At 30.6% G+C, this 26,696-nt stretch overlaps 3 protein-coding genes across 4 annotated transcripts; 1 reads left to right on the top strand and 2 right to left on the bottom strand.

Annotated features, from left to right (window-relative positions):
• Positions 1-313: 313 nt before the first annotated feature.
• Stam (signal transducing adaptor molecule) lies at positions 314-4,172 on the bottom strand. 2 transcript variants are annotated; one of them, XM_072892647.1, is made up of 10 exons: positions 3,966-4,172; positions 3,226-3,386; positions 2,899-3,144; positions 2,518-2,593; positions 2,159-2,368; positions 1,956-2,075; positions 1,660-1,848; positions 1,336-1,562; positions 986-1,245; positions 314-767 (listed from the first exon to the last, which is right to left on the bottom strand). In XM_072892647.1, exons 1-10 carry the CDS (start codon positions 4,006-4,008, stop codon positions 650-652), a joined length of 1,650 nt encoding a protein of 549 aa, XP_072748748.1. In that variant the 5' UTR covers positions 4,009-4,172; the 3' UTR covers positions 314-649. The 2 variants fall into 2 exon arrangements, with proteins under 2 accessions (XP_072748748.1, XP_072748749.1); XM_072892648.1 differs by having other exon boundaries at positions 315-764; positions 3,966-4,171.
• Positions 4,173-4,529: 357 nt separating this feature from the next.
• On the top strand, positions 4,530-6,498 carry Zuc (Mitochondrial cardiolipin hydrolase zuc). The gene is made up of 4 exons (XM_072892436.1): positions 4,530-4,692; positions 4,999-5,321; positions 5,423-5,607; positions 5,805-6,498. Exons 2-4 carry the CDS (start codon positions 5,062-5,064, stop codon positions 6,029-6,031), a joined length of 672 nt encoding a protein of 223 aa, XP_072748537.1. The 5' UTR covers positions 4,530-4,692; positions 4,999-5,061; the 3' UTR covers positions 6,032-6,498.
• Positions 6,499-17,423: 10,925 nt separating this feature from the next.
• Positions 17,424-24,466, bottom strand: Meng (serine/threonine-protein kinase meng-po). The gene is made up of 2 exons (XM_072892744.1): positions 24,101-24,466; positions 17,424-20,876 (listed from the first exon to the last, which is right to left on the bottom strand). Exon 2 carries the CDS (start codon positions 20,874-20,876, stop codon positions 19,710-19,712), a length of 1,167 nt encoding a protein of 388 aa, XP_072748845.1. The 5' UTR covers positions 24,101-24,466; the 3' UTR covers positions 17,424-19,709.
• Positions 24,467-26,696: the final 2,230 nt, after the last annotated feature.

The following is a 26,696-nucleotide window of genomic DNA, read 5'->3' as shown; positions in this document are numbered from 1 at the left end:
GTTTAATAGCAGAGTAGAAAACTACAAAATATTCGAACTTTCCATTCATATACAATTTCCGAAACCCGTCATATATTCTATGACTTTGCAAAGACTTATTATTTAAAAAGAAATTTACAATTTATGACACATATATGACAAAGTTTGTAACATGGAACAACGTATGCAGAATTAATTTTCTTTATATATATATATATATATGTATGTGTATATATATATATATATATATATATATATATATATATATATATATATACATATAATTATAATATAATAATACAAGTATATTTAAAATAGATATAAAATGCACATTAAAATATTTACTGAATTAAATATGTAAAATAATAACGGAAACCAAACGGGCCAAAGGAATGTATAAACTAAAATTGAACAGTCTAAACAATAAATATCTAATGATCATAACTAATATAATTGTAATGTAGACAATGTAAGTCACTTTCTGCTTTTGCTTTTTCTAGTCGCATTTAAACAATAGTGCCTATATAGATTTAAAAATAAAATTTTTATTAAAAACCCATTATCTTTGGCTACTTTGGGTATGTTTATTTAAATAATTATAATATAGTAATATATATTGTACAGAGCTTGAGTTAGAGTACAAGATGAATGTGTAACGCATAGTTTTGCTTTACATCATGTGTTGTCCATTTGGAGGAGCATATTGCGATTGCTGGTTTACAGAGGGTCCTGTAGGCCCATGTGGACCATATGGCCCTGGTGCTGGGCCACTCTGAGATGGATATCTGCTATGTAACATTAAATTTTCATTTCTTGTATAAAAAATTAAAAGAAAATATTTTTAAATATTTTTTTAATAACATTTAATGTTATTATTAAAATCTGATTTGTATATCTATGTGCAAAAAATGCAAAACTAACTTGACAATATACTATACTTATGGTATTTTTACAGTGAATTTTGTGCAACCAACATTACGATAAAAGAAAAATAAATTAAGCGTACCCTTGTGGTTGATAAGGAAGGCTAGTTTGATCGGGCGGTGGCAGAGATGGCCCCTGTGGATGTCCCTGTGGATGCCCTTGTGGATGTCCCTGTGGAGGCGGATGTTGATGAGGTCCCGATTGAACTTGAAAATGTTGTGGTAAAGTCATGCTCGGTATACTGGTAGGACCCATATATTCATTGTTCGGTAAGCTCGCGTTATACGACCCTACCGGGCCTGAGCCGGCGGGGAATGGAGAAGGCGGCATGCCGTTAAACATCTATTAAAAGATATACGTTGTATATGTTACTGTCAAGATATACATCATATCATTGTAAAGATTTTATTTAAAGTTTATTTATTGACTTACATGTGGTGGTGGTGGTCCCGGATTGTGGAATGGATAAGGACTTAAATGTGGTTGCATTTTGGGCAAAGTATAACCAGACGGCGTTGGAGGCGCGGGTTCTCTCATCAAAGTATGATATAAATTAAGAGCGTCGACCAAATCGGAACTTAATTGAGTAAGCTGCGCGTGTCGCCTATCTACTTTCTCCAAAGCCGCGTCAATCAGAGGCCCCATTGCAGTAACTTGTTCTGTAAAATCCAACCGACAGATATATAATGAAAATACTCGTATGTAAAATTCTTTAATTTGATGTTTTTATTAAGACACATATAAGACACAAATTACCTTCTAAATCAAGCATTTCCTGAGGATCGGACGTATCACATTGTGGATCAGCTTCGTGAAACAGATGTAATAATCTATCCATTTTCTTTTCATCTATTTCAACTTCTACCACTTCTGGCTCACGTTTCATCATTTTTACTTCTACTTCTTCCGCAAATTGCACTAACTTCTTATTACTATGTTCTAATTCTGTACATAAATACATTCATAGATTGTTTCAATCATAGACAATAAATAAATTAAAAATTTAATCTTCATAATACATTAGAAAAAATTAATTAAGTTGTATATCTTACTAGTAAATTCTTCTGGTTCAACAGATAAATCAGCAGTAACAAAATTGGAGGGAAAGAGCCCTTCACCCCTTTGATTGCTACCCTTCCACCAATTTGGATCAGAATCGTCCAAAATATTAACTAAAAAGTTAAATTCACAATTAGCAGAAATTTCGTACTTTCACATGTGTTGTATGTCATGCATTGTAATTTTTATTACATACTTATTTCTCCTGCTAAAAATGTCAGTTCGTTATCCTCTGCAGCCTCAAAATCATACAAAGCACGTACTTTTCTGCCTTCCGAAGTACTTGTAGATGCAAGCACAGAATTCACACTTGGATATAAACTAGTACTTTTTTTAGAAGCTGGCGAGCTATGTGATGAAGTGCTTTGAGTATGTGTTTTATTTTCTTGTAACGAAAGTTGTATGGCTAAAAAAAAAATATCAATTATATAATAAATGTGTGGATGTATGTATATATATATATATATATATATATATATATATATATATATAAAATCTTGATAGATATAAGCTTGAAACATTATTAGGTGTAAAAATATAATATTAAATTATTACCTCTCGCAATATCTGCTTCTTCTTGTGAATTTGTTACTACATTAGGATCTCTGCTCAGGGTACTAGAACGCTTTGGCTAAAAAAGATATTTTACATAAATAGGATAAAGTTTAAAAATATCAAAAAAATTATAAATCATGTTTCTCAAATCAAAATTTATTTAAAATAGAAAATAAGTTGTATAAAGTAGCTACAAGATGTTTACACAAAAGTTCAGAAGAAAAACAGGCAGTATCAATAACTGATAGTCTTATCTGACATTTAATAATACAGTTCTGTCTAAACTTGCAATTCAATACTTGACTTTGTACTAAATGTAAATAATTTACATCTCTAATGAAATAAATGCAATAACACTAGTGTAGCAGAATTAAGACTCACTGTATCTGAGACAGAAGAAAAGTCATGGCCTTCACTTTTAAGTTTGTTATACAAACTTGGTATCAGGTTCAATTGTGGATCTGTTTTGAAGTCACCTTCTACCCATTTTTTTAAAAGCACTTTGATTTTCTCCACTATTTTTGGTTGTGGATTATTAATTAGTTTTCTTAAATCATTTTCAAAATCTCTGGACGCAATTTCCAAGTGGAAAATCTTTCCACAATTACTGGCACAAGCATCTAATAACTAAAAAAAAATAAGTAATCAAAAATATGGCAGAATATTAAAAAAATTAAGTTTTTTTTATATAAAAGGCAATATACTAACTGTTATAGCTTGCATAACAACATGTGGATCTTGACAGTATAATCTCTTAACAATGGACCGTAAACAGTCCTTAGCATTCTGACTGGAGGTGCCTACTTTGTCACAGATATCCAATATCTTCCCCCATTCCTCCGTTACATTGTTTTCATTAGTTGCTTTTTCTGATATCATAGAAACAATAGTAATACATAAAAAATAATATGTCAGATATTCAATGATATATGTATAATTAAGAACAGCAGCTAGTCTTTCTTAACAAAACTATATTGATAACACTCATACAAAGATTAAATAATTGAAACAGACATCAAAACAAAATAATTAAAGCAAACATCGTACATAATGCGACAAAAGAATAATTAATTTCTGCAATCACACTATGACCTCTAATCAAAACGTCAAGTAACAAACTATTATTAAACATTGATGAAATCATCATTATCTTATTTTGTACATGAAATCGTTCGCGTAAAGAACGCGAAGATCAAGTACAAAGTGCTGAAGAGCAGGGAGCTAGCGTTAAAAATCAAACGACATAACTGGAGGTCAAATGTCAACAACCGCTTAATGCGCTTAAATGCAGACGCGAGAGAGCTTGTTCTCTTCGTAGATTAGGGAGATACGGGCTCGATAATTTCAGATTCGCGATGTTTACACGAGAGCGGCGAGAATGGCCCATTGTTGCGACATTCGTCGTGATTCATTCTCGACGAAAAACGAGCAATCACAGTATTACTCACCGACGTCAGTGTCGAAAGGCGAGGAAGTCGGGAAGAGACCCATCCTTACGGCTCTCTTCGATCCAACGACGGGATTATTCTACGCTCTTCGTACGTCAGCACACCGTCACAGAACCGCGTTGCGCATTCAACTGCTATTTACTCACAAACACGGTCAACCGACCGACTAATAATATTCTGCTGTATCTCACCGGCGGACATGTTTGCTCTCGGATCTGCCAAAAACCTCGATACCTATCGAAACTCGAACGTTAAGCGCGATGATAATTGGATTCTCTGATACGGGCTTTGTTTTACTTGAAAATATTTGCCATTGATAAAACTGCAATATTTCTCATATTTAGGAAGGCATGGTTTTTTTGTATTTGAAAATGTCTGTGTATGTATGTGAATACGTAAATTATTTGGTGCCTGACATGGAAACAAAAACTTATGAATCGATATATCGAATGACGTAGCAACACAATATAGCAATGTGATTCGATATGTCAGAACGTGGGACCCAATATGGAACAGCCAATCAGATTCGTTCTCTTTCCCTTTACATACTTGTGAGAGGGCGCGCAGTGAGATCTTCCATGATTCCAGCGTGATTCCAGCTGATTATGATATTTTACAAGAATCTTGTTTCGTTCAATATTATATTTCAATTATATGTTCGCGAATCTTATCTGTAATTATCTCTGATACTGATATAAAAAGCAACTATCTAAAACTGATATACAAGGTATCTCATAACTTATGATCTAAATGTTGATAATAAATACTTTGACGATTCCAAACTTAACTAAGTCGCTAAGTCAAAGAGAAAACAATTATGTATAATATAATATAATAATAAAATATAATAAATAATAAAATAATATAAGAATAAAGGAATTATTTTTTTTTTATATTAGAATTATATTGAGAATAATTTAAAAGAAATTTTTTATATTTGCTCAACTAGGATTAATGTTTGCGATATGTTATGTTAATTCAGAAAGCTAAGAAAAGCTGAATTTTAAATATATAAATGCATTATTTGTTACAGCAAACTTCTTATTAAAACAAGAAATTCTGGATTTTGAAGTTCTGCACAGTAGAAATCCTAACAATGAAAACAAAAGTTATTATAGCAACTACTGGTATTTTTTTGACGGAAGTAATTTGGCAATTGTATAAAGCATATAAGCGTTCTCAAAGGAAAACTGTTAAGGTTTCTGATGGATGCACAAAATATTCATGCAGAGATACAGAGGACAGAGCAAAAATCTTTGAAGTCATGTTTTTCTCAAAGGACTCTGCTCTATGTCGACCACACCTGAACTCCCAAGAATTTTGTACAAAGACAAATTGTGCAGTAAAATACTTCAGGTAACTTTTCTGTGCAATATAAAAGTAAAATTATTTATTTATAGTTTAATGCAATCTGATGAAATATACTTGATTAACATATACTTAAATAACATTTGTAGGAGAATTATACATTATTTGGATTCTGCAACTGGTACTTTGGACATATGTATGTATTTTCTTACAAGTTCTATTTTAGCAAAGGCAATTATAAATGCTCACAAAAGAGGTGTCACTGTAAAAATAGTATTGGATGAGTCTATGACACAAAACGATTATAGTCAAACCACGATGTTTTATAAAGAAGGTTTGTCACAAATATTAATCATATATTTAGTTAAAAATATAAATCATATATTTAGTTAAGAATACGTAAACATAGAATAAAATAATTATAGTAAGAATAATAGGAATATATAATCATAGTATTTTATCATCTAAAATATAATTTATCAAATAGATAATGTGATAATTTTTTAGTTATTATTATTATTTTATTTGCAGGTATTAAGCTAAAATATAAACAACTATATAGCGCAATGCATCATAAATTTGTTATTATTGATAATAATATTGTAATAACTGGCAGTACAAATTGGACCATGACTGCATTTTTTGGAAATTTTGAGAATTTAATGGTGACAAATGAGTCAGAACTAGTTAAACCATTTATAAATGAATTTGAAAAAATATGGACGATGTTTGATGCCACAGAAAAGATTCTAAATTAAATATATATTATGAGATAAGATATATTTAATTAAAAAAATGTTTATTTAAATTATGTAGAAGGTATAGATATTTTTTTTATTAGGTTATAGAATAGCTTCTTATCACATGTATATATATATATGTGTGTGTGTGTGTGTGTGTGTGGGTATATATATATATATATATATATGTATGTATGTATGTATGTATGTATGAGAATGTGCACATATTACACACACACACAACACATATTTGCCTGTGATATCAACTTGCAATTTGAGAAGTTATATGATTCTTATTTAAGTTTATTTTAATTTATATAAGTATAACGAAATGTAGGTTTTGTACATGCAAAGTTCGTGGTTTGACATTCTGATCAACATATGCGTTATCATAACAGTTGATTTATTTATTTTAAAAAATGTTTAAGTTAAGTGGAAAGTATAGATATTTTTTTGATTATGTTAGAGAATAGCTTCTCATTGTACACACACACACATATATATATATATATATATATATATATATATATATATATATATATATATATATATAATATATTATATAGTATAAATATATAAATATAATATAATGTATAATATATATATATATATATATTATAATATATAATGTAAATATATAATATATAGGATAAATATATAAATATAATATAATGTATAATATATATATATATATATATATATATATATATATATATATATATGTATATATTATATATATATTATAATATATAATGTAAATATATAATATATAGGATAAATATATAAATATAATATAATGTATAATATATATATATTATATATATGTATGTATGAGAATGTGCATATATTATACACACACAATACATATTTGCCTGTGATATCAACTTGCATTTTGAGTAATTGTATGATTATTTAAGTTTATTTTAATTTTTATAAGTCTAACGAAATGTAGGTTTTGTACATGCAAAGTCCGTGGTTCTACATGATTATTCTGATAAATATAATATGAAATTTTTAAAGGACTGAAAATTTTTTTGACTGCTTGTATATGTATAAATGGTTGTATTAGATATATAAATTGTATAGAATAGATATTTTTTTAGATCTTTTCAATTTTGTGTACTCATTTCTTTCACATGTATATGCATACAAATTTCTACGAAAAAATTAATACAAATATCAAACATTAGTAAGAGCGTAATTCTCTAGGCCGATTAATTTTTGTATTTTGGTAAATTCAATTTAATGTGACCGCTCGACGTGGGTGCATTAAGGGAGTTGCCATGACGATTCTGACGTCATCATGATATAGTCTTGGTATCAGAGATAGCTTTTATTTTCTCACAAACGAAACTGCTCTTTAATGCATATTGATTTTGTTTAACCGAGAATAGTCGTGATCTCTTCAGACTTCAAAGTTCACGGCCACGGCCTAAACAATAGCTCGGAAGTGCTTACGAGTATTTGATTACGCATGCGAGATGATTAAATCTATAACATTATTATTTTATATTGATTCATGCTCATATATGTTACATTAGTTTAATGATGAATAAAAACAAGAGTGATATTTTGTAATAATTTTTAAAGAAAAAATATATAATTCTTCTATATTCTCTTAGTTATTATCAAATATAGATGAAGAAGAATGAATTATATACACATCTTGATTATAGTTTGCATATTTTTATTAATAACTAGAAATTATTTCATGGCTGTTTACATATAGACATTGGTTCCCTCTCGCCTCTTTTACTCATAAAAGAAAAATTTGTCTAACAATAAGACATTTTCCGTTTTCTTCTTCCGGCTCTTCTAACAGTTTAACCAGGCATTCATATGTCACTGGAGAATTCTTTCAAGTACCATTCATTCACCTACAATGTACACGATATTATAACTTCTACATGTAATTTTATATGCATATATTTTTTTCTTTTATATAGCACAAAAAAAACAAGTTATTTTTACACTCAGTTATATAAAAGTATATTGTATATTAAAATAATTGATTAAAAGAATTGATAAAAAAATGATTTTTGAGATACATTATATTATTATTGCGCTTTCTTGATTTTAATTAATTTTGATATTCATCTTCATATACTGTCACTCATTTAAAAACATTTGCGCAAAAATATTTTTTGAAACACTCTTTTAAAACGTAATTTTATGTTAATTTCAATATTAAACTAAAAATATAGAACACAAGAAACAATAAAATTAATAAAATAATTATAGTTATTTGAAAGAGTCCACAAAGTACTACAGTAATCACAAAACTTCACAAGATATTAGCTCTTTATATAAGTTTTCCTTATTAATAAATAATTTGACAACGTACTAAGAGATCTCTTGAAGATAGATACAATAAATATTAAGTTCGACTTGCTATTTCAATACGGAGATGAAACATAAAAAGGTGCGCAACTTTGTCCTCTCTTTTCTAGATTCTCGAGAATCAATAATGGAGGGATTTATTTTATTTATATGCTTCAATTGATTGTTGTGTATATAGAATTAATAAAAGAATTAATGGTTTTCGTTATTATAATATTGTTGTCACTTTCTGATTTTGATCTTGATTTTAATGAATCGATTTTAATATATATCTTCGCACTGTCATTTATTTACAAACATTTGCGCGGAATAATAACACTCTTTCCAAAAGTAGTAAATTAACTTTAATATTTTACTAACAAGACAGAATACAGAATACAGAACACAATAAACAAATTAATAAAATAATCCCAATTGTTTGAAAGATAAATCTTATGCAAATTTTAATAAGAAAAATAAGTCCTAATGCAAATTTGAATTTTTGCCCTTTTTATCGATTATCTTTTGTCTTGAATAATTTGATGCGGAGAATAAGTTGATATGTGTGCTGACTAAATAAAATAAAAAAAAGATAGAATTAAAAATTTACATCTCTTGTTAATGATAACGAGAGAAATTAGGACATGAAGAATCTCAAAGCTTGATAAGTGAATTCATTTAAAAGAAAACACATATTTTTTATAACGAACTAATAATAAAAAGAATATATTTAAGACAATTTATTCTTGGAAAATGATATATATAAAGTGAATCAGTTAATAGTAAAGTGCATGCATTTTTTTTTCTTTTTAGGCTATATAATATATAACCGATAAAATACTGTTGCACGCGATGACAGATCTCGATGGCTATAGTTAAATAAATTTGTATAGACGCACAATTCATATGCATAAAAATCAACCAATCACGCATCATATGAAAAACGCAACATCAATTGTACGTCTTTAAATGCCAACATTTGATCAATTTCTTAATAATACATATCCATGACAAGAGTTATGCAAGTTCTTTTGAACATGCCTTTATGGTGCAACGTCAATCCAGTAGGTAGTGGCCCTCTGTCAGTCGATCATAGATCAATGGCAAAGTGCGCGAAAAAGTAATAGTGTGACTTCTCAATTTCTAGTATAATAAAAGATATAAAATCAATGTATATAATTAAGAAACAGTGAAAATATAAGTGCGTGTGTAAATGTACAAATTGTGGGTCGTTGTGGTATGGTGTTATCGCGACAAAATCGATCGATGTCATCCTAATCGCGGACACGAGATGACGTGCGGTTACGGAAATTCCCGGTCAATTGGAAATGTCCGATCACGCCTGTACGCGCTGTATTTGCAACATCTTAAAAGTCTTCTTCAAAGACGATGGCGAGACTTTGGCGGAATCAGCAGACTTTCAACATGACGTCAAGGTAACAAATTAATTTTTTCTATTTAAGAAATGTATATGCTTTATGCAACGACATTAATGTATTCGATAAATATAAGTGGTTATTCTGTGTATACGTCTATTTTAAAATTATAAATTTATCTAAAAATGACTCTATCGCGTACGAAGCATTTACTGGTGTACATTTCAAAGTATAAATGAAGAGTGATTTTAGACCGATTTTGTAACGCGATCAAAACGAAACAAAGCACAAATCGTCGAGATAGACCGTTACATGCCGGATCGCAATGTGCTTCCGGAAATTTTCTCAAGTAGGAAAATCAAATTAGCGTAACTGTGGCGTGATCATTATGCTCGCACATTCGTTGATATCAATGCCTCATTTCAGAAGTCGTAGAATCTAATATTAGTTTTTGCGCTTTGAACAAAATTCGTGCGCATATTAAATCTCGAAATTGCCCTCGCGATTTATTCGGAGTCTCGTTTTTATTCACCTCCTTTGCTTCCCATGGACGATTTTAATATTTCAGTTGGCCCCGAAAGGTTTCGGCAAAGGTGTAAACGCGATTGTATCGAAGCGGCTGCCAGATGTCGTAAAAGCCGCGACTCATTGCTTCTGAAAAGCTATGATTTTCGTGTGAGCAACACTTATAACGATATTTATAGTATACATTATACACGACGATTTCGTTTGATGTATATCATTTACATATTTATAAAGTATATATGTGTTATAATATGCATCGTATAATTTGATTTATTTTAAATATTTTTACTATAGAGAAATTTTTATTGTTTGCCAAAAAGATACGAAAAAGTGGCTTTATAAATTATAAATTATTACCGTAAATTTTTTGCTTATTATATACAAATTTTTGACCTGTTACACATTATTACAAGTAAGCAATTAATATACAAAAATAACTTTGAAGTTAGTTTTAAATACAGAAAATTGACTTTTTATCTTTGTGTATCAGATCGTCTCGTACAATCTTCCTGTTAGATAATATCGTTAATGTGTTACGTGACACGCAAATGCTTGATATTACATGTATTTTTAAGCCAAATTTGAAACTTTACATATACATGTTCATGTGAAATTAATCCTTTGACACAAGAACTGATAATCTTAATATGCAATATTGATATTATATACAAATACACACGCATGTTCACGCGTGTGTACGAACTTAATTCTAACATGTAGTCGACCGTATTGATTGCCTATTTTTAGATACACTGGCAGCAAGCGTGCGGTCATCAAATATTAACCCCCAGTCAGAAATAGATCCGCGCCCCCGTCGACTATATTTATTATTCTAGAACGAACAAGAAGAGAGAGAAAAAAGAAAGAAAATTACTTATTTTTTTAGGAGGACAGATACTGAAAAAAAATTAATAAAAGTAACCAATTTAAGGGCAAGATGCGATTATTCTCATTCTCTGTCTTTCACGTTTATAATGGAATTTATAATAATATTCCTTTTTTTCTGTAATTTTTCACCTGTAATTAAATCAAGAAAGAAGATAATATTTTATAATAATATGATAGTTCTATTAGATTATATTGCATACATTTTTATAATTGATTTATGATGAAATAACGAAATTTTACTTCAGTTATTACAGCTGGAAATATTATGAAATATGTATATTCATTTTTGTGCCATATACATATGTTTAATTATCACTGAATCTCTTTTTAAAAAATTACAAATTTTTTAATTAATTTAAAATCTTTTTTTTATTAAAATATTATAAAAGATTATATTATTTCTCTTATCTTGTTACTTTTCTTTTTCTTTCTCTTTCTTTCTCTCTCTATGTTCCTAATTTTTTTAAATATTATATATGATTATAAGTAAATTTAAAATTAGAATTTTTGTTTGGAATTAAAAGATTATAACATTATTTATTTTTCTTCTGAAACTGAAATTTCAAAAACATTTTATTTTTAATTGTTATTTGCTTGAAAATTATAGGCCTTGAATTTTAAATTGTCAATTCGGCCACGAAATTTCCAATAAAAGACTAATTAAACGTTATTTGTTATTTATCTAATTTTAACATAGCCTAATCTCTAAATGTAAAATCACACTATATGCCTACAATCTAAATATCATATCATATATTGTTTTATAATTAGTGCTATACTATAACATAAATAATTACTGTTATTAAAATAAAATAAAGAGCTTGAAGTTTTATATAAATGAGAGAGCACAGATAGAAGCTCATCTAAAATGTTATCGATTTACTTTCTTATTCACACATAAATGCTTTTACGCTAAAGTTATCGACAAGCATGGAAATAGTGATTATATTCTTAATTATTGGAAATTGCATATATGTGTCTGTGTCGTCGATTTCGAAAATATCTTACGGAACGGGCATTCGTTTGTATTACTCCGACGCTTTCGGATTTAAGATCGTTTCGAGATTAAAATTCGCGATAAAGGTCGACACGCCGTGCGTTTTTATTAGCGCCGGTTAATTACGGCGCGAATTAAGAAAACCAGTTCTTCCCCTTCTTCTTTGCATTTGAGAAACACAGGAGGTTTATTTGCGACATCTAATAAGCGAGAGATGTATCCAGCGCGCAATCGCGCGCATCCTCATCCTCATCCTTATCATCGCCGCGTTTTTATAGATTGCATCCGCTCCAGGGAAGGCGCTTGAACCCAATGACGAGGCGAACGACCTTTAGTCCTGTCTTTCTCTTTCGCGAACTCCTTTCAGCTCTCTCGTATACCCGTGAAAGCGCCGGGGAGCGTTTTCTTTGACGTCAGAGGGCAATCATGCAACATCGTAAAGCGTACGCAGAACCCCACCGTCGAAATGCTCCGGGTGACTTCGTCGTAAATCCGTACGCCTACACGATCGGTAATTGTCTTGATCCCCTGAAAGATAAACGCATCGGAGGAGGTTGATGAAGTCTTGTAAAAACGAATAGAGATTAAAGCGAATTAGGGAAAATTTATCCTTTTATAAGTTCAGGATAATAACATCCTGAACATCTATAATTATTATAAATCATTATTTGTAAAATTTTTGGTTTGTAATATTTTACTTCTGATATATTATTATTATTTAGTAATGTAGCTAATTAAAAAAATTAAAAGTAAATTTTTTACTTTTAAATATAGGAATAAGAATAAATAGATAGAAAAATGGTAAAACATAGAAAAGAATTGAACGAAAAGCAATTCAAAGATTGGAGATTTGTCCAGGTTTAGAAAATTATGATAAAATAAGTTTGTATTTATGAAAATTTTCAAGAAAAAGATTTTTGAATCTTTTATCTAGCGACAATCCTGAAAATTCAGATATTTCTCTTGACAAGCAAATTTAGATTTAGTATTAGGATTAAGGCATTAAAATGTCGCTTGAGCCGATGCACTGACGTGTACAGATACAAGAGTGGAACGTTATCCGTATGATGATGTATAAATAGGTTAGACGGTATGAAAATAGACACCGGGGCGTTGGACCGGAGGATCGATGACGATACTCATCCTCCGGTGGCGGCTTGCCCGACTTTATTTTTCGACAAGTAACCGCATTACGCGACTTGGTCGAGACAGCGCGTCTGCACGAAGCGACTGATACACAACTTGCATTTTATATTTTTTAATATATAATATATCTCAGTTTTTTCCATCATAGTCCTTTTAACTCTAAATATTTAATTCCATAAACATATATCTTTTTTTTTCATTTTTGCAAATACGGAACTTTACAAATGCTCGGTATGCTTTAATTTATACATTAAATTTATTTTATTTTTGAACTTTATCTGCAATTTACTAAAGTCAATAGATAATATTTTAAGATAATACAATTTGATTATCCTATTTGAAATTTATCTGCCATTTACTAAAGTTAACTGATAATATTTTTATGATGATCCTATTTGATTATTGTACTTTTGATTAGCTATTTATATATCTACGGTTTAAAAGCTAATTGATTTATGTGTGATATTACATACACATATAATATCAACGAACAAATTATTGTAATTGGTTTTCTTTGATCATAAAATAAAATAAATTTTTATAGATTTTAGAAAAATTTTAAAAAAGAATTAAAAATGAAAAATATTCAACATAATAAAATATTATGTATATAATAGTATTTGATATTAACAGAATTTGAATTTGATATTAAGAGAAATTACAAATATATATACATATATGTATATATATATATATATATATATATATATATATATATATATATATATATATAAGAAATATATATATTAGATCTTTTTTTAATAAAATATTCAGTAGAATATTTTATAATAAAAAAGACAATGTCTTTATAAATACATTTTTCTTCAAAAATTTTTTCTAAGTAAAAAATTAATTTGTTTTTTACCTAGCTTTTATTGAAATAAATAAACTATAAATCGAGATAATATAATATAATATAACTATTAAATGATCATATTATATATTTTGTTTGCTCATCTTAATTTTGAGACAGATTTTTTTAACGGTAATTTTATGAATTTATTTTTACTGATCTATTCACTTTGTTGGATATGAAGCTTGATAAAAATTATATAAACAAGTGCCAAAGTTCAATTGTTACTGAAATGTCATTCTTCCAATTCCCTTTACACGTGCGCTTGCTGTTGAATTTTACGTTATAGAGCCGATCAATTCAATCTCTCGTCGTATGTTATGTTACGATGCGTTTAAACACCACAACTGTGTATGTACTTGATGTCCGCTTTGCCGAGATAACGTCCTGTCAAGTATCCAGTCGGTTTGACGCTTGTCAAAACAAGCCGCCGAGAATACTCACCATGTGGATGGAAATAGCGGTACGCTGGTCCAAAATACACGCGCATCGGAAGAAAGATGATGGAACGCGGGTGCATGTCGAGATGCATTCGTTTGATGCACGCACGCAGTGGCGTAACTAATGGCCTGAAACACCCGGAATTGCCTGCAAAATCAAAACTGAGAAAAAAAAGAGAAAAAAGGGGAAAGAGATAAAAAAATGAGAAATGCAGAATAAAACAAGAAAAGAAAGATAAAAACGGCAAAAGAGAGAAAGAAATAAAGAAAAATATTAAACTTTTCATCGACATTTTTTTTAAGAACAAAATGTTGTACAAGAAAATTAATTTTTTTATCTCATATTATTATCTTTGTCGATTACATCATTAATAACTATTTGAGTATTTTTTCTAAATTTATTCGACTAATAAAATCCTTTTTAATTAGAAAATTTAATTTTATTTAGCTTTTTTCAAAGTAAATATAAATGTTAAATGATCATATTCTGTTTACTCATTTTCATTTTAACATAGATTTTTCGATCGGTGATGTCATCAATTTATTTTTGGTAGTCTACTTTTGCATCTACTATTACATCTAGTTATATATTTATAGCAATTGAGTTTTACATATATTAATATATTCAATTAAAATATATATTAAAATAAAAAATATATATAATAAAGCAACTGGAAAATGGGTCGAGGATATGTCATAGCTTGTAGGTTACCTAATAAAGATTAAATATGTAAAGATCTTAAAATATTTTTTGGAGTGTCAACGAATATCAGAATGTTTCATGCCACGGACGATGAATTTATTTTGGCTCTCTCTCGAGACTGTGAGCAAATGACGTCTAGACGCACTCATCGACCATCATAAGAATGATAACGCGCAGATGTAGTTAACGATAGATTTGATGTAACATCGCAATTGAAGTGCAATTAACGCGATGTTCTTAATATTGGATACATAAAATATATCATTATTGAATAGGTATATGTATAAAGTCAAAAATTAATATTACATATAATATAGCAAAAGAAAATAAAAAAATATAAAAAAAATATTATCATTCTAAAATATAAAAAATATATGATTTTTTATTTAAAGATATAAACTAAGATTGCAATTTTTTTAAACACCAAAGTTATTTAATTAAGTTTTAATTCTGATGTTATTTTCACATTGTAGTTACAAATTAGTTGGTTTTGTTATCTTTTTGTTTTGTTTTTACTTAACAATTTTAGAGATTAAAATATGACGACATATTTTTATTTGTGTATGCTTACAGAAAAAAAGAGAAAGAGAGGGAATTAATATTTATCTTATTTAATGTATTTCTCTATACGTAGCAATGATTTTGTCTTAAAATATAAAAAGAAAAATAGTATATAGAGGAGATCAAAAAGGTTCACAATTAAATATTAAAGAGGAACTGGAAATGGATCAGCGACGTCAAAATTTAATAAATTTAATACAATTCGAAATTGATGAATTTTACATTGTAAAATACTTTTAGCCTTTTAAATATATAAAGTAGTAATTAATTTGTGAGCTAAAGTAAAGACTTGCCTTATAAAATATAATTAATCTCAAAATGGTAAATATTATCCTATATTAACTTTCTTATCGTGATTATATTACGAAAATTCTATTATGATTGTACATAAAAATTCATGAAAATAAAAATTTTAATTTTCTAAGATAAATTTTTTCTTTCACTCACAAATTAATAATTATTTTTGAAAGGCTCTAATTTAATTTAAAAATGCTTTGCACATTATCAAATTAATGAATCTCAAAATGTATTACATTTATTAACTTTTCACGTAACTAATCCTAGTTTAGTTTCTTCTTATTGTTAATCTAATAAAATAAATAAATATATACATGAAAATTTCACTATGTATAATAACTAGGATTTAATGCATCTAGAATAAAAGCTTAAAGATATCTTCTCTCGTATACACTAAAAAAAATTTTAAGTGTTTTCTGCGAAATGTTTTCAATCGCGTGCTGCTTCGATATCAAGGTTGAGCCAGTAAAGAGATTTTTATATAATTAAAGTTGACTAATGACCTCGCTAATGGCGCACGCACTTGCGTTTTTCGATGTAACGTGGACGCAGAGTGGTTGTAAATATCGGATGACGCGAATATTCGACTTGCGTAACACGTTGGGAATCGCTTGTGATCCAGAAATTTATATGTCCGTTGATCTTTCTGCCAATTACTATGACGAGGTCATAAGCCGCGATAGGAGCGTGACCTATGTAATAACCGCGCCTATTATATCGCGCATTTATTTGCTTTGGTGGGATGATTTTGGAAGAATGAGAGATAGGAAAGCGAGGGTTGTACGTTGCTTTCAGCTGGCCCGGGTATCCAGGGTTCGTCGCCATAGCGACACCCGAGCGATAGCTAACCACCCCATCTACAATATAGCTGGTTGTAAACCGCGTAGGTGTTACAGGTTGAAAGTTTCGAGAGTGACGCGCTCTAATTAATCCGCTGATGCGCAAATTCAATTTGTTAGAAGTTATATAAGTTGTAATTAAGACAATATATTGGCAGAATAAATGTATATGTATAGTTACTTACTAATAACTTAATAGTTATTTTTTATAATCAAATTGTGTTTTAATGAAAAATCTATCTGGCAGACAAATTTATATAATGATTAAAGTTAATGATATTGATAATAAATAATTAATAAATAATAAATAAATAAAAAATATTGATAATAAATAATGTATGAAAACTTGCTAGTATAAATTATTTTAATTCTGGAGTATAAATAGCTAGAATATAAAATCAAAGAATTATCTGAAATATAAGGAAGATTCGAATTATGGGAGAATATATAATTATATCTCACTGTATCAATTTTATACAATTCAAGGTTTATTTCAATATATACAAAACATTGCTTGGTATTAATGGAGAGCACGCACGTCGACTTTTTTCGCAAAAATTACTTCATTCGTTATCTTGTCATTTTGTCGACTTAATAATTTCGGATAAGAGAAAAAGTACTAAGATAATGATTGTCCGAATGTTGTAGATGAGCGATAATGCTCGTCGTGCGTGTTCTCACGTACAAATATATAGAAATACGCGTTTGCATAATTCCAATTCTATTATAACGCATCTTTTTTTACACCGATCCTTATGGTTATACATTTCGTCTGGATAACAATCAACTCGCTTTAAGGAATTCAGGGAAGATTGTGATGTTTTCTATATCTGATGATAAGTCCAATAGGTTGGGATATTTTTACTGATGTGATCTCATGTCAACAGGAAATTAAATACTTCGAAGATAGATAAAAATAAGCAAATATATGTTTTTTTTCGCATTAGGATTTTTGTAACGTTCAATCTTCACAGATTTTACAGATAAATATATGAAAATAATTTCTTTGTTTATTTATAACAAAAAATGCAAAAGACTGCACAAGATATATTTTCTTGCTAAAATTATATAAAAATTATTCTATAAAATTATCTAATATTACAATTCAGTTTTTTTAAAAATAAATCTCGGATTGCACATGAATTAATTCGCATGCATTCTAAAAATGTCGCCGGTCTACCGGTCGCTGAATGCATCAGGCGATGAATTTCAGGCACTTCATTACGAAATGCTCGTTTTATGTGTCGTTATCCATTTTAATGCAGGATCGTTTGCAAAAGATTATTACAACTTGGAATTGCAACGCGCATGCAATATTACTTTATGCCTGTATCACCGTTACGAAGTGGCGTAATTAATTGTACAAACAGAACTTCTACGCACTACACGATAAACTGCTACAAGAATATATGTGTACTATATTTTCCTAATATATATACGTATATATGTGTATGTATATATATATATATGTGTATATATATGTATATGTACATTTATCTAGTATAAATACAAATGTATATATCTATTTATGTATATAAATGTATTTACATCTGTATGATTTACATCTTGTTAATTTAATAATACTTCCGGTAACCATCCATCTCACATTATAATTTCTATATGCATTTTTCGGCTGTCATATTGATAAAATTTTTCGGTACTTTTTTTTTCTTTTTTTGGACAAAAAAATTATAAATTAAATATTGTAACAAAAATTTCGATCCAATTATTATATTTTTTGAAAGGTAGATATCTATATTTATTCGTGCATTATTATTTCATGCAATGAAAAGTTAATATTTTTCATTGCTTGCCGAATCTTATTGAATGGATTGTTTCCGAAAATGTGTTTGTAATCTATGCTATTGGAGTTACGCTCTCCAATTTGGGAATCCCTGGATTATACAGTCTTCTTGCTTTTTCTCTTGTCTAACGATTGAGATATACCGTTTTGTGAACTGAAACGAAGATTTTGAATTATATGCAAAATATTTTTAAGCTATCTCTAACCTCGCGTCTAAAAGTCACGCATAAGGCATCACTAAGATCATCATTTACCAGGACAACTGACTAACGCAAAAATTATATCCACCAATATTATTGTCTCTATAGTTAGTACACCAAGCTAATTTTCAGCTTGACACTGCTCTTCTTTCGATCAAGAGAAACAGATTCTTCCTATACTTAGATACATACATATCACATTTACACTTAACTGCTATCTTATGTCTCGAGAGACTCCTATCTTATTTTATTCTTAAAGTTCCAAAACAGCATAAAAATACAAAGGAGATCTAAAGGACGTCAGGAGAATGCTTGAGAGATTAGAATGTCTTTTAGACATCTTTATGCGATATTTTTTAAATTTTTACGTTGCTTTTTATTTGTAGGGGTAGTTGTCGTTTTCTTTTTTAATATGCCGACATTATTTTACTATTTACAAGTATCATTGTCTTTCGAATTTTCTCTGTAATCTCCTTTTTTATAATAATGAAAAAAGTCTATCGATAATTGGTCCGCTTATGTATAGTATTTCGATACCCTGGAACAGGCCGTCGCTGGAACAAGGCCGTGTTCCACTCTTTCGCGGAATATATTTCGAGCTTTTCGAAAAATGTCTCTTGTTTACATCAGCTTCAGCTAGTTATTTGGCACGTCTGTAAGTCGACACATGGAAGCTGCTCATTCGGAACTTACTCGGTTCCTCCTGGGTTATCCGAAGGCACGGCTCGCTACAAGTTCTTACCATCTCTCACATATCCTCCGTACTGAAGCTGCTAATCAGACCCTGTTCTATCTCCATATTGGAGTCACACTGCATCACCCATTCCCATATCCTTTTGGTAACGACTTTCTGGTCCACTGTGGTCTCCAGGCCGTAGCTATTCAACAATTTTCTCAGCTTGTTCTTGTTCTCGTCCACGTTGTGTCGGTCATCTAAAATAGTGTCCAGGTAGAGCAGACTGTCACCTCTTCTAGCGAGGCTCTCGCTCACGTCGACTGACGTTGACGTCGCGCTATGACTGATCTTGCTGATGCACCATGAATCTTTTAGATACTTGTTGATCTCAGTCACGTGCGGCCTCTTCTCAGGCTTGTGCTCGAATGTTCGTCTGAAATATCGGAGCAGCCTAGGAGTGAATCGCCGGAAAGTAGGCGGAATTTTGGTAGTGCGTCGCTTCAACCATCGCTGGAAAGCAGAGTAGTCCGGATCTCGGATTAGGTCGGCGCTTTGCCACGGAGGATTGCCGGTCAGACAAACAAAGAGAACGATGCCAAACTGCCAGCAGTCTGAGCTCCTTTTACAGGCGTATCTCTCGTTCTTGATAACCTCGTGGATCTCAGGCGGTTGAAACGGTATCCAGGTGCAACGAATTTTGTTCACCAGAGTGCCCTCGCGTCTCGTGCAACCGAAATCGCACAATTTCACCTTGCTCATATCCTGCGTGAATACCAGTACATTTTCCAGTTTTATGTCACGATGGGTCAGTTGTTTTGAATGAATAAAGTCGAGAGCCGAAGCAAGCTGTCCGGCGATTCTTTTACACGCGTCTTCGCTAAGTCCGCCGGCCTTTACATTGCCGGCGAGGTCGCCGTAAAGCGCATATTCCTGCGCGAAAACGAAACACTTCTCCGCCTTAAAAGCGACAGCGTATGAACAGAGTATATTTGGATGCGGGCTCAAGTGATACGAGTAATGAAACTCGCGGAAAAAGTCTTTCTCCGACGTGAGTTCTTGATGAACTGCCTTCAGAACTACTCTTGTCTGGGTAGCTCTATGTGTCGCCAATAGAACTTTCGCAAAACTACCCTCGCCCAGAGTTTTTTCTACATTGTATTCTTTCGAAAGATCTAGCTCTTCGAGAGGTACCTCCTGCACTCTGTGAATGCCTGACTCTTTCTTTTCGTGCAGCTTCATCTGAAATAAAAGAAAAATAATATATGGTTATTTTCGAAAGATTGACTTTTTGTATTTTTAGTTTAATTATAATGCAGCTGAATGTAGTAAATGATATGTTTCGCAAAGAACTTAATGCAAGAATATATTTTATGACCAATGATATTTTAAATCATATTTTTTTTTTAAATTCTAAATACAAAATTATATTTAACTCAGATATTTTGCTTCAAGTGTATTATTTTTTAAATGTATTTTAATGTATATATTATTATTTCATTTTTTTTATTTTAATATATTTCGCGCTAACTTTTTAAACTTTATTATTTTCATTTTATATAGACTGCCTCCTCTTTCTGTCAAATGCGGAAATTAAAATTTCATCTGACGGAAGTACATCTATATTGATATTATACTTGGATAACGCTTTGTCAAAGAAATATCGTCATTCTGTAGATACAATAAATCTCAGGCATATACAACGCCTACGATTGTCAATATGACGGACGTACGATCTCTTCTATATTCAAGAGTGTTCCCACGCTTCCTTCCGTAAAAAGATAATATTCACGCCTCTCTGATCGTATAACGCGTGTCCCAGTTCATAAATAGTCTAGATCAATCGCAGTTCTGGAATATGATATTGCGTACACGTGCGACTTGATATGGTGAATCACGCGATGTATAGAGACCAAAAAAGATTATCTTAATAGAAGATAATATTTCTCAAATCAAAATGCAACTTTTTTACCTTTTTTAAATATCTTTCTAAAAAGAAAGAAAAATTATAAAATATCAAATTAAGATTTTTGCAGATTAAGTTGTGTTATAAAATAAATAATTAAATCTTATTTTTTAATAATGTAATAAAGTGGAATTATTTTTTAACGAATATTTATTTTTAAAACGAATATAAATTTAATTTGATAGTTAATCACAAAAACGCTTAAAATAGAGTGTTAAAAAATTGTGAGAAAAATTGACGTATAATTCAAGTTCTGATGTAAAAAATATTTTAATTCTATTTATAGAAAATAAGATATGCTAGAAACCTTCTATTGTATGTACAATAGATATCGCGTATATTTTCCGTCAAAAGTTTATACATCGATACATCAAATTCATTAATTGCTATTACATAATGGCAACATTAATATTAATAGCAGACATTGATTTATTTAATGGTAATTCCTGTGCTTTTTGAGACGCCGCCGTTTCTCTTCCATCTGCGCTCATCGCCTGATCTCGCACGTGCGTCATTATACACATTACACGCCGCGCTGCATATGCTTTCTCGTATAAACTCACGATCGAGTGTTATGTTTGTGTTCGAATTTATGATCGTGCATCTCGCGAATCGATAATTTGGGCGGCTTTTCGCGGGTGGGATTTTTGGAACGACGCCATCAGGAACGGCGATTTTCGCCCTCTTCGTCCTCTTCGCTTTGTACGCGCGTGCATCAGGTTTCTCCACCGTTTTCATCGCAGAGAGTTTTCATGCACTCTCTCGATGCAGGGAAAAGTCAGGAGGGTAGTCGGGTGAACCCAGGACATTTAGACCCTCTCGCTAGATCAATAACAAGGACCGTTTATAGGTTTGTCCGACGGCGCTTGAGCTTGGTCGGCACCAAATCCCGAAACTTTCCATCGAGTCCTACATGACTTCGTTCGCGATTTACGCATTCGTTTAACTTCTTGCACAGGCTAAATGTACTGTATGATCGAGCGCGATTAGGATTACTAAACTGCTCACAATTTTTTACTTACGTAGGACAAAATAATTTTTATCTGTATTTCTATGTATTATCTACTATTTATTAATATTTATGTTAAAATTAAGTTAAAATAAAATACGCATATTCCTGATTTCTAAGTTTCTTGAAAGAAGACTCGAACTAATTTAAAAGCTGTTTTATTTAACTTGCACTTTTAATGATTCAAAGGAATCGTTTGTTACAGCACAAGTCATTAATAGGCATTTAAATTACGCGAAAACAAACATACGTTTGTTTGACGATAAAAATCTATGTATCCATTTCAGATCGTTCCATAAATTTCTGGAAATTCGAGACAGCGTAAATGTCATCATGTGCCGAAACGAATGTAATATGAAGCGAACGGACTTTGTGGATGACGTAAATATATATATATATATATATATTTTAATAACGTAATGCTCTACAACAGGAGCAAGGCAACGATACAAGTTTTCTTTTCTTTTAATTATTAACAAAGTGTACAAATTACGTGTTCTTGATTCGTACATACAATCTTTATATTTTTATTTTTGATCCTATGTCCCGCTTATTTTTATATTTCATGCGTAATGATTTTAATTTCGACATATTGCCGACATATATCTTTTTTTTTTTTACATTGTTTTGTGTCACGGTTATTTTTTTCGTATTACCACTGGTTCAGACTGGTTTATTCTGACAAGCTTCAGAGATGCAGGTATATTTAGCATTTATGTTTACTGGGTACTCTATTTTAATACACACGAGAAGTTAGTGGCGTTATACTTTAGCGTGCGTGCGTGCATGCATGTCGTGCGTTTAATGAGACAATTTAGCAGACACGCGTATCTAGAGAGAAACAATGAACGATTACACGCACTGCAAGTGCTATGAAAATTCAACGCGTTAACTCCTTAACATATTAGATAAAAATTATAGAAGTGTGCCGATTATGATATTAACGTTTTATATTATTTATTAGAAAATTATCAGCCTTATTTACTTATCATTATTATTCGATCGCTTTAATTTAATATTATAAAAACTTATAATCAGCAAGTACAATATAATATGAAAATAATTGAAATAGCTTTATTTTTATGATGTACGTGTCTTTAATCCTTAGCAAATCAATTGAAAATGGGTGAATTTTATTTCAGTTATCATGACCAAATACCATATAAAATGGTTTAGAATTTTGTAATATAAAAATTAATATAATTCATATAGTAAAATATAAAAAAAAACTTAAACACATAATAAATGTTTAATAGGTTTAAAAAAATTATTTTCTTTTAAATCTTAATATTAATCAATTTTTTAAATCAGATTATATATAAGACTCTAGAGTATCAAAAGTTTAATAAGATTTATTTAATTATCGGGGGTAGGAGGAATTGTAGTATTAAGTATTAAAAATTGTCACTAATAGAAAGTTCGTGTACAATTGTAAAAATAAAATGTATACAACAACAATTACACAGAAATGATAATACGACTGATACGTACCACGATACGATAGTAAAATCCGTCTGATGATAGAGAAAGGACGTCGCTTCACACTGCGATTAATGTCAATAAGTATGCGCGTATTAAATCACTTTCTTGCTTAATTAAATTTTAATTTACGCGTTCTTGTCTACATTTTTATGTCACAACATATCTTTGCAGCACACGCGTGTATCAGATAATTATAGATATCACAAACGCCAAGTAAAGTTAGCGTATGTCACAAGAATTTACGTCAATCGGGTTCACTGACAATTTCGCTTTCGTAGCAGGTGTCATTTGAGAGACAAGCACAGAAATAAAGACTTGATGACAAGAGATATCGACACGACGACGCTCGGTCACATTTTCCGTGGTGCGCGTATCTCAAACGTCTGGAGCGTCGTGACGCCCCGCGTCGCTTTTATAGACCCGACCGGGAAACGCGCAGACGTGGTTGGCAAAAGGGTGCGGGATACACACGACGACGTCAACTAACGTAGGGTAGAACAAGCGTAACATCGCGTAGCATAGTGGCTTTTTTTAACTGGCGTATTATATGCGAGTCGACGAGTCGCGTCAAGACGAACACCCTGATAAACAGAGAAAGAGTTTCCCGGAACAAGATTCACCACAGAATTCTTCCACGTGTCACCATTGACCGGTTTATGCACTACGATATATCCATGAATTGTCATGATCATGATAAAACTTAAATAAAATTCCAATTAGAATCGAATTACTGATTTTTATTGATAGTAAAAGATACAATAAAATAACAATGATAGAAGCAAATCGAATAAAAGAAATTAAACCTTTAATTCCTTTCTTTTTTATTTGTTATTTGTACTAATTCGCATATTCATTAATAATTTGCATTCGTATGTTACTCGTACGTATTCGATAATAGCGCATTCTCGAGATTTAGGAGCAAGGACTCGATAACTATTCGTGAGTAATAAGAATTCCCGTGCAAACGAAAATGATGCACGCTATAATTAAAAGAAGTCTTATAGAAATTGGATTTCATCTATGACTTTTTCTGCTTTTTTTTTTAGAGAAACAAAACAATATATTCGTCTTTTATTCTTTCATATCACTCTTTATTGCTTGTCTGCCTGTCTGTGAATTTTGTATAAAGCCATTTCGGTACCGCTCGAATCTGTAAAGTATATTTTTGTATCTGCACGAATGGATTATTGACACGGATCGACTTAAAGTGGATTTATTGACTTTCTGCCGCCAGTTTAATATTCCAGCTTCCACGAATATAGAGTTAAATAAAAAAGAAAAAAACGTCACATATGATTTTGTAATCCGGTTTTTTGCTGTTTTATAATTTATTATTATAATCATATCCTATCTAATCTATTATTATCTATCATTGAATGATCTAAATCTAAAATAGGAAATTGAAATATTTTAAATAACATAAATTCCTTATTCATCTTCTGTGGAAAGTTTTGTCCTATCTAGTATTATTTTTTTACATTCATGACAAACGTTGTTAAATAATGCAGATTACGCGGTCGTCACGAATCCGAATTTACACCTGAAAGTATTTTTAAAATGTATGTCAAGTATACAGAATCCATAGAGATGTTCGACTGTATACCACCGGATATTAAAGATATAAATAAGAGAATCGCGCAATGGAAGTAAAGTACAAGTGCGAATTATTGTGTAATAATTGCGAATCGGCTCGCACTCGTTAGTTCACGAATTACGCGAAAAGCCTTGACGTTGGCAAGTTTCAGAGAAACGGAAAGAACCTAGGATAGATGGGAAACATATTGGCGTCACCTTTGCGTGTATACGTATTTAGATGTCTTCTGGGACAGTAGGCACATTTCGTGACAATCGCATATGATAACTTTTGAGAGAAACGGAAACGTATAATAAATATGTCGAATTTTATAGTGAATTTGATATATATATTATTAGATTGTGTATCTCTATCTTCAACTACAACTACAATTAGAATCCGTAAACTCAGCTATTGTCTTACTCAGCTACTGTCTATTTTACTTGAGGCCGCTGACGTATTCACGTAGAACACGTCTAGTGCTTGCCAAACAGCTACTACACTTTGAGGGGATTTATCATTCGCAGAAGGCTTCTTTTACACAATCATTCTTCCGTGAATGCGAATATTTTGTCATCTAATGATACTCCGAGAGAAGCAGAGAGAAACTTACAAAAAAAGATATTAAATTAATTCATCCAACTTCATTATCTCATTATATTCAAATTATGCTTCTTGTAAAAGTATACTTCCTTGAAGAAACGAAAATATACGAAACATCAATATCAAAGTAGCTGTTTCTTGAAGAGCTCTTGAACAGAGTGTAGAGTGTCGACTAAAAAAGAAATCGTGATAAAGAAGAGGATAGAGAAAGAAAATATCGTGAGCAGAAGAATAGAGAAGGAGAGAAAAAATATAAGGGTAGTCTTGTCGAAGAGGATTTACCTTCGTCGACGCATGCATCTTCGTATTCCACCTACGCAAAGATAGTAGAAATACAAATACAATACGTACACACATCAGATCGCCCACGTGTAATGCGTGATAACTCGGTTGCACACGCACATATATGTATAACGCTCAATATAACAC

This window comes from Anoplolepis gracilipes, chromosome 5, assembly GCF_047496725.1.
Source record: "Anoplolepis gracilipes chromosome 5, ASM4749672v1, whole genome shotgun sequence".
In the NCBI taxonomy this organism is placed as follows: domain Eukaryota; kingdom Metazoa; phylum Arthropoda; class Insecta; order Hymenoptera; family Formicidae; genus Anoplolepis; species Anoplolepis gracilipes.
Note: the sequence above shows the minus strand (reverse complement) of the source record. Positions and strands in the feature narration are given on the sequence as shown.

Bases quoted from the DNA above. Each gene is read 5' to 3' on its own strand.
- Stam (XM_072892647.1), bottom strand. From the start codon at position 4,008: ATGGGTCTCTTCCCGACTTCCTCGCCTTTCGACACTGACGTCG. The intron at 2,594-2,898 runs GTGAGTCTTAAT...TATCTTTTTTAG, and splicing joins TTTCTTCTGTCTCAGATACA to CCAAAGCGTTCTAGTACCCT. The intron at 2,076-2,158 runs GTATGTAATAAA...TTAACTTTTTAG, and splicing joins ATTTTTAGCAGGAGAAATAA to TTAATATTTTGGACGATTCT.
- Meng (XM_072892744.1), bottom strand. From the start codon at position 20,876: ATGAAGCTGCACGAAAAGAAAGAGTCAGGCATTCACAGAGTGCAGGAG.
- Zuc (XM_072892436.1), top strand. From the start codon at position 5,062: ATGAAAACAAAAGTTATTATAGCAACTACTGGTATTTTTTTGACGGAA. The intron at 5,322-5,422 runs GTAACTTTTCTG...TAACATTTGTAG, and splicing joins TGTGCAGTAAAATACTTCAG to GAGAATTATACATTATTTGG. The intron at 5,608-5,804 runs GTTTGTCACAAA...TTTTATTTGCAG, and splicing joins CACGATGTTTTATAAAGAAG to GTATTAAGCTAAAATATAAA.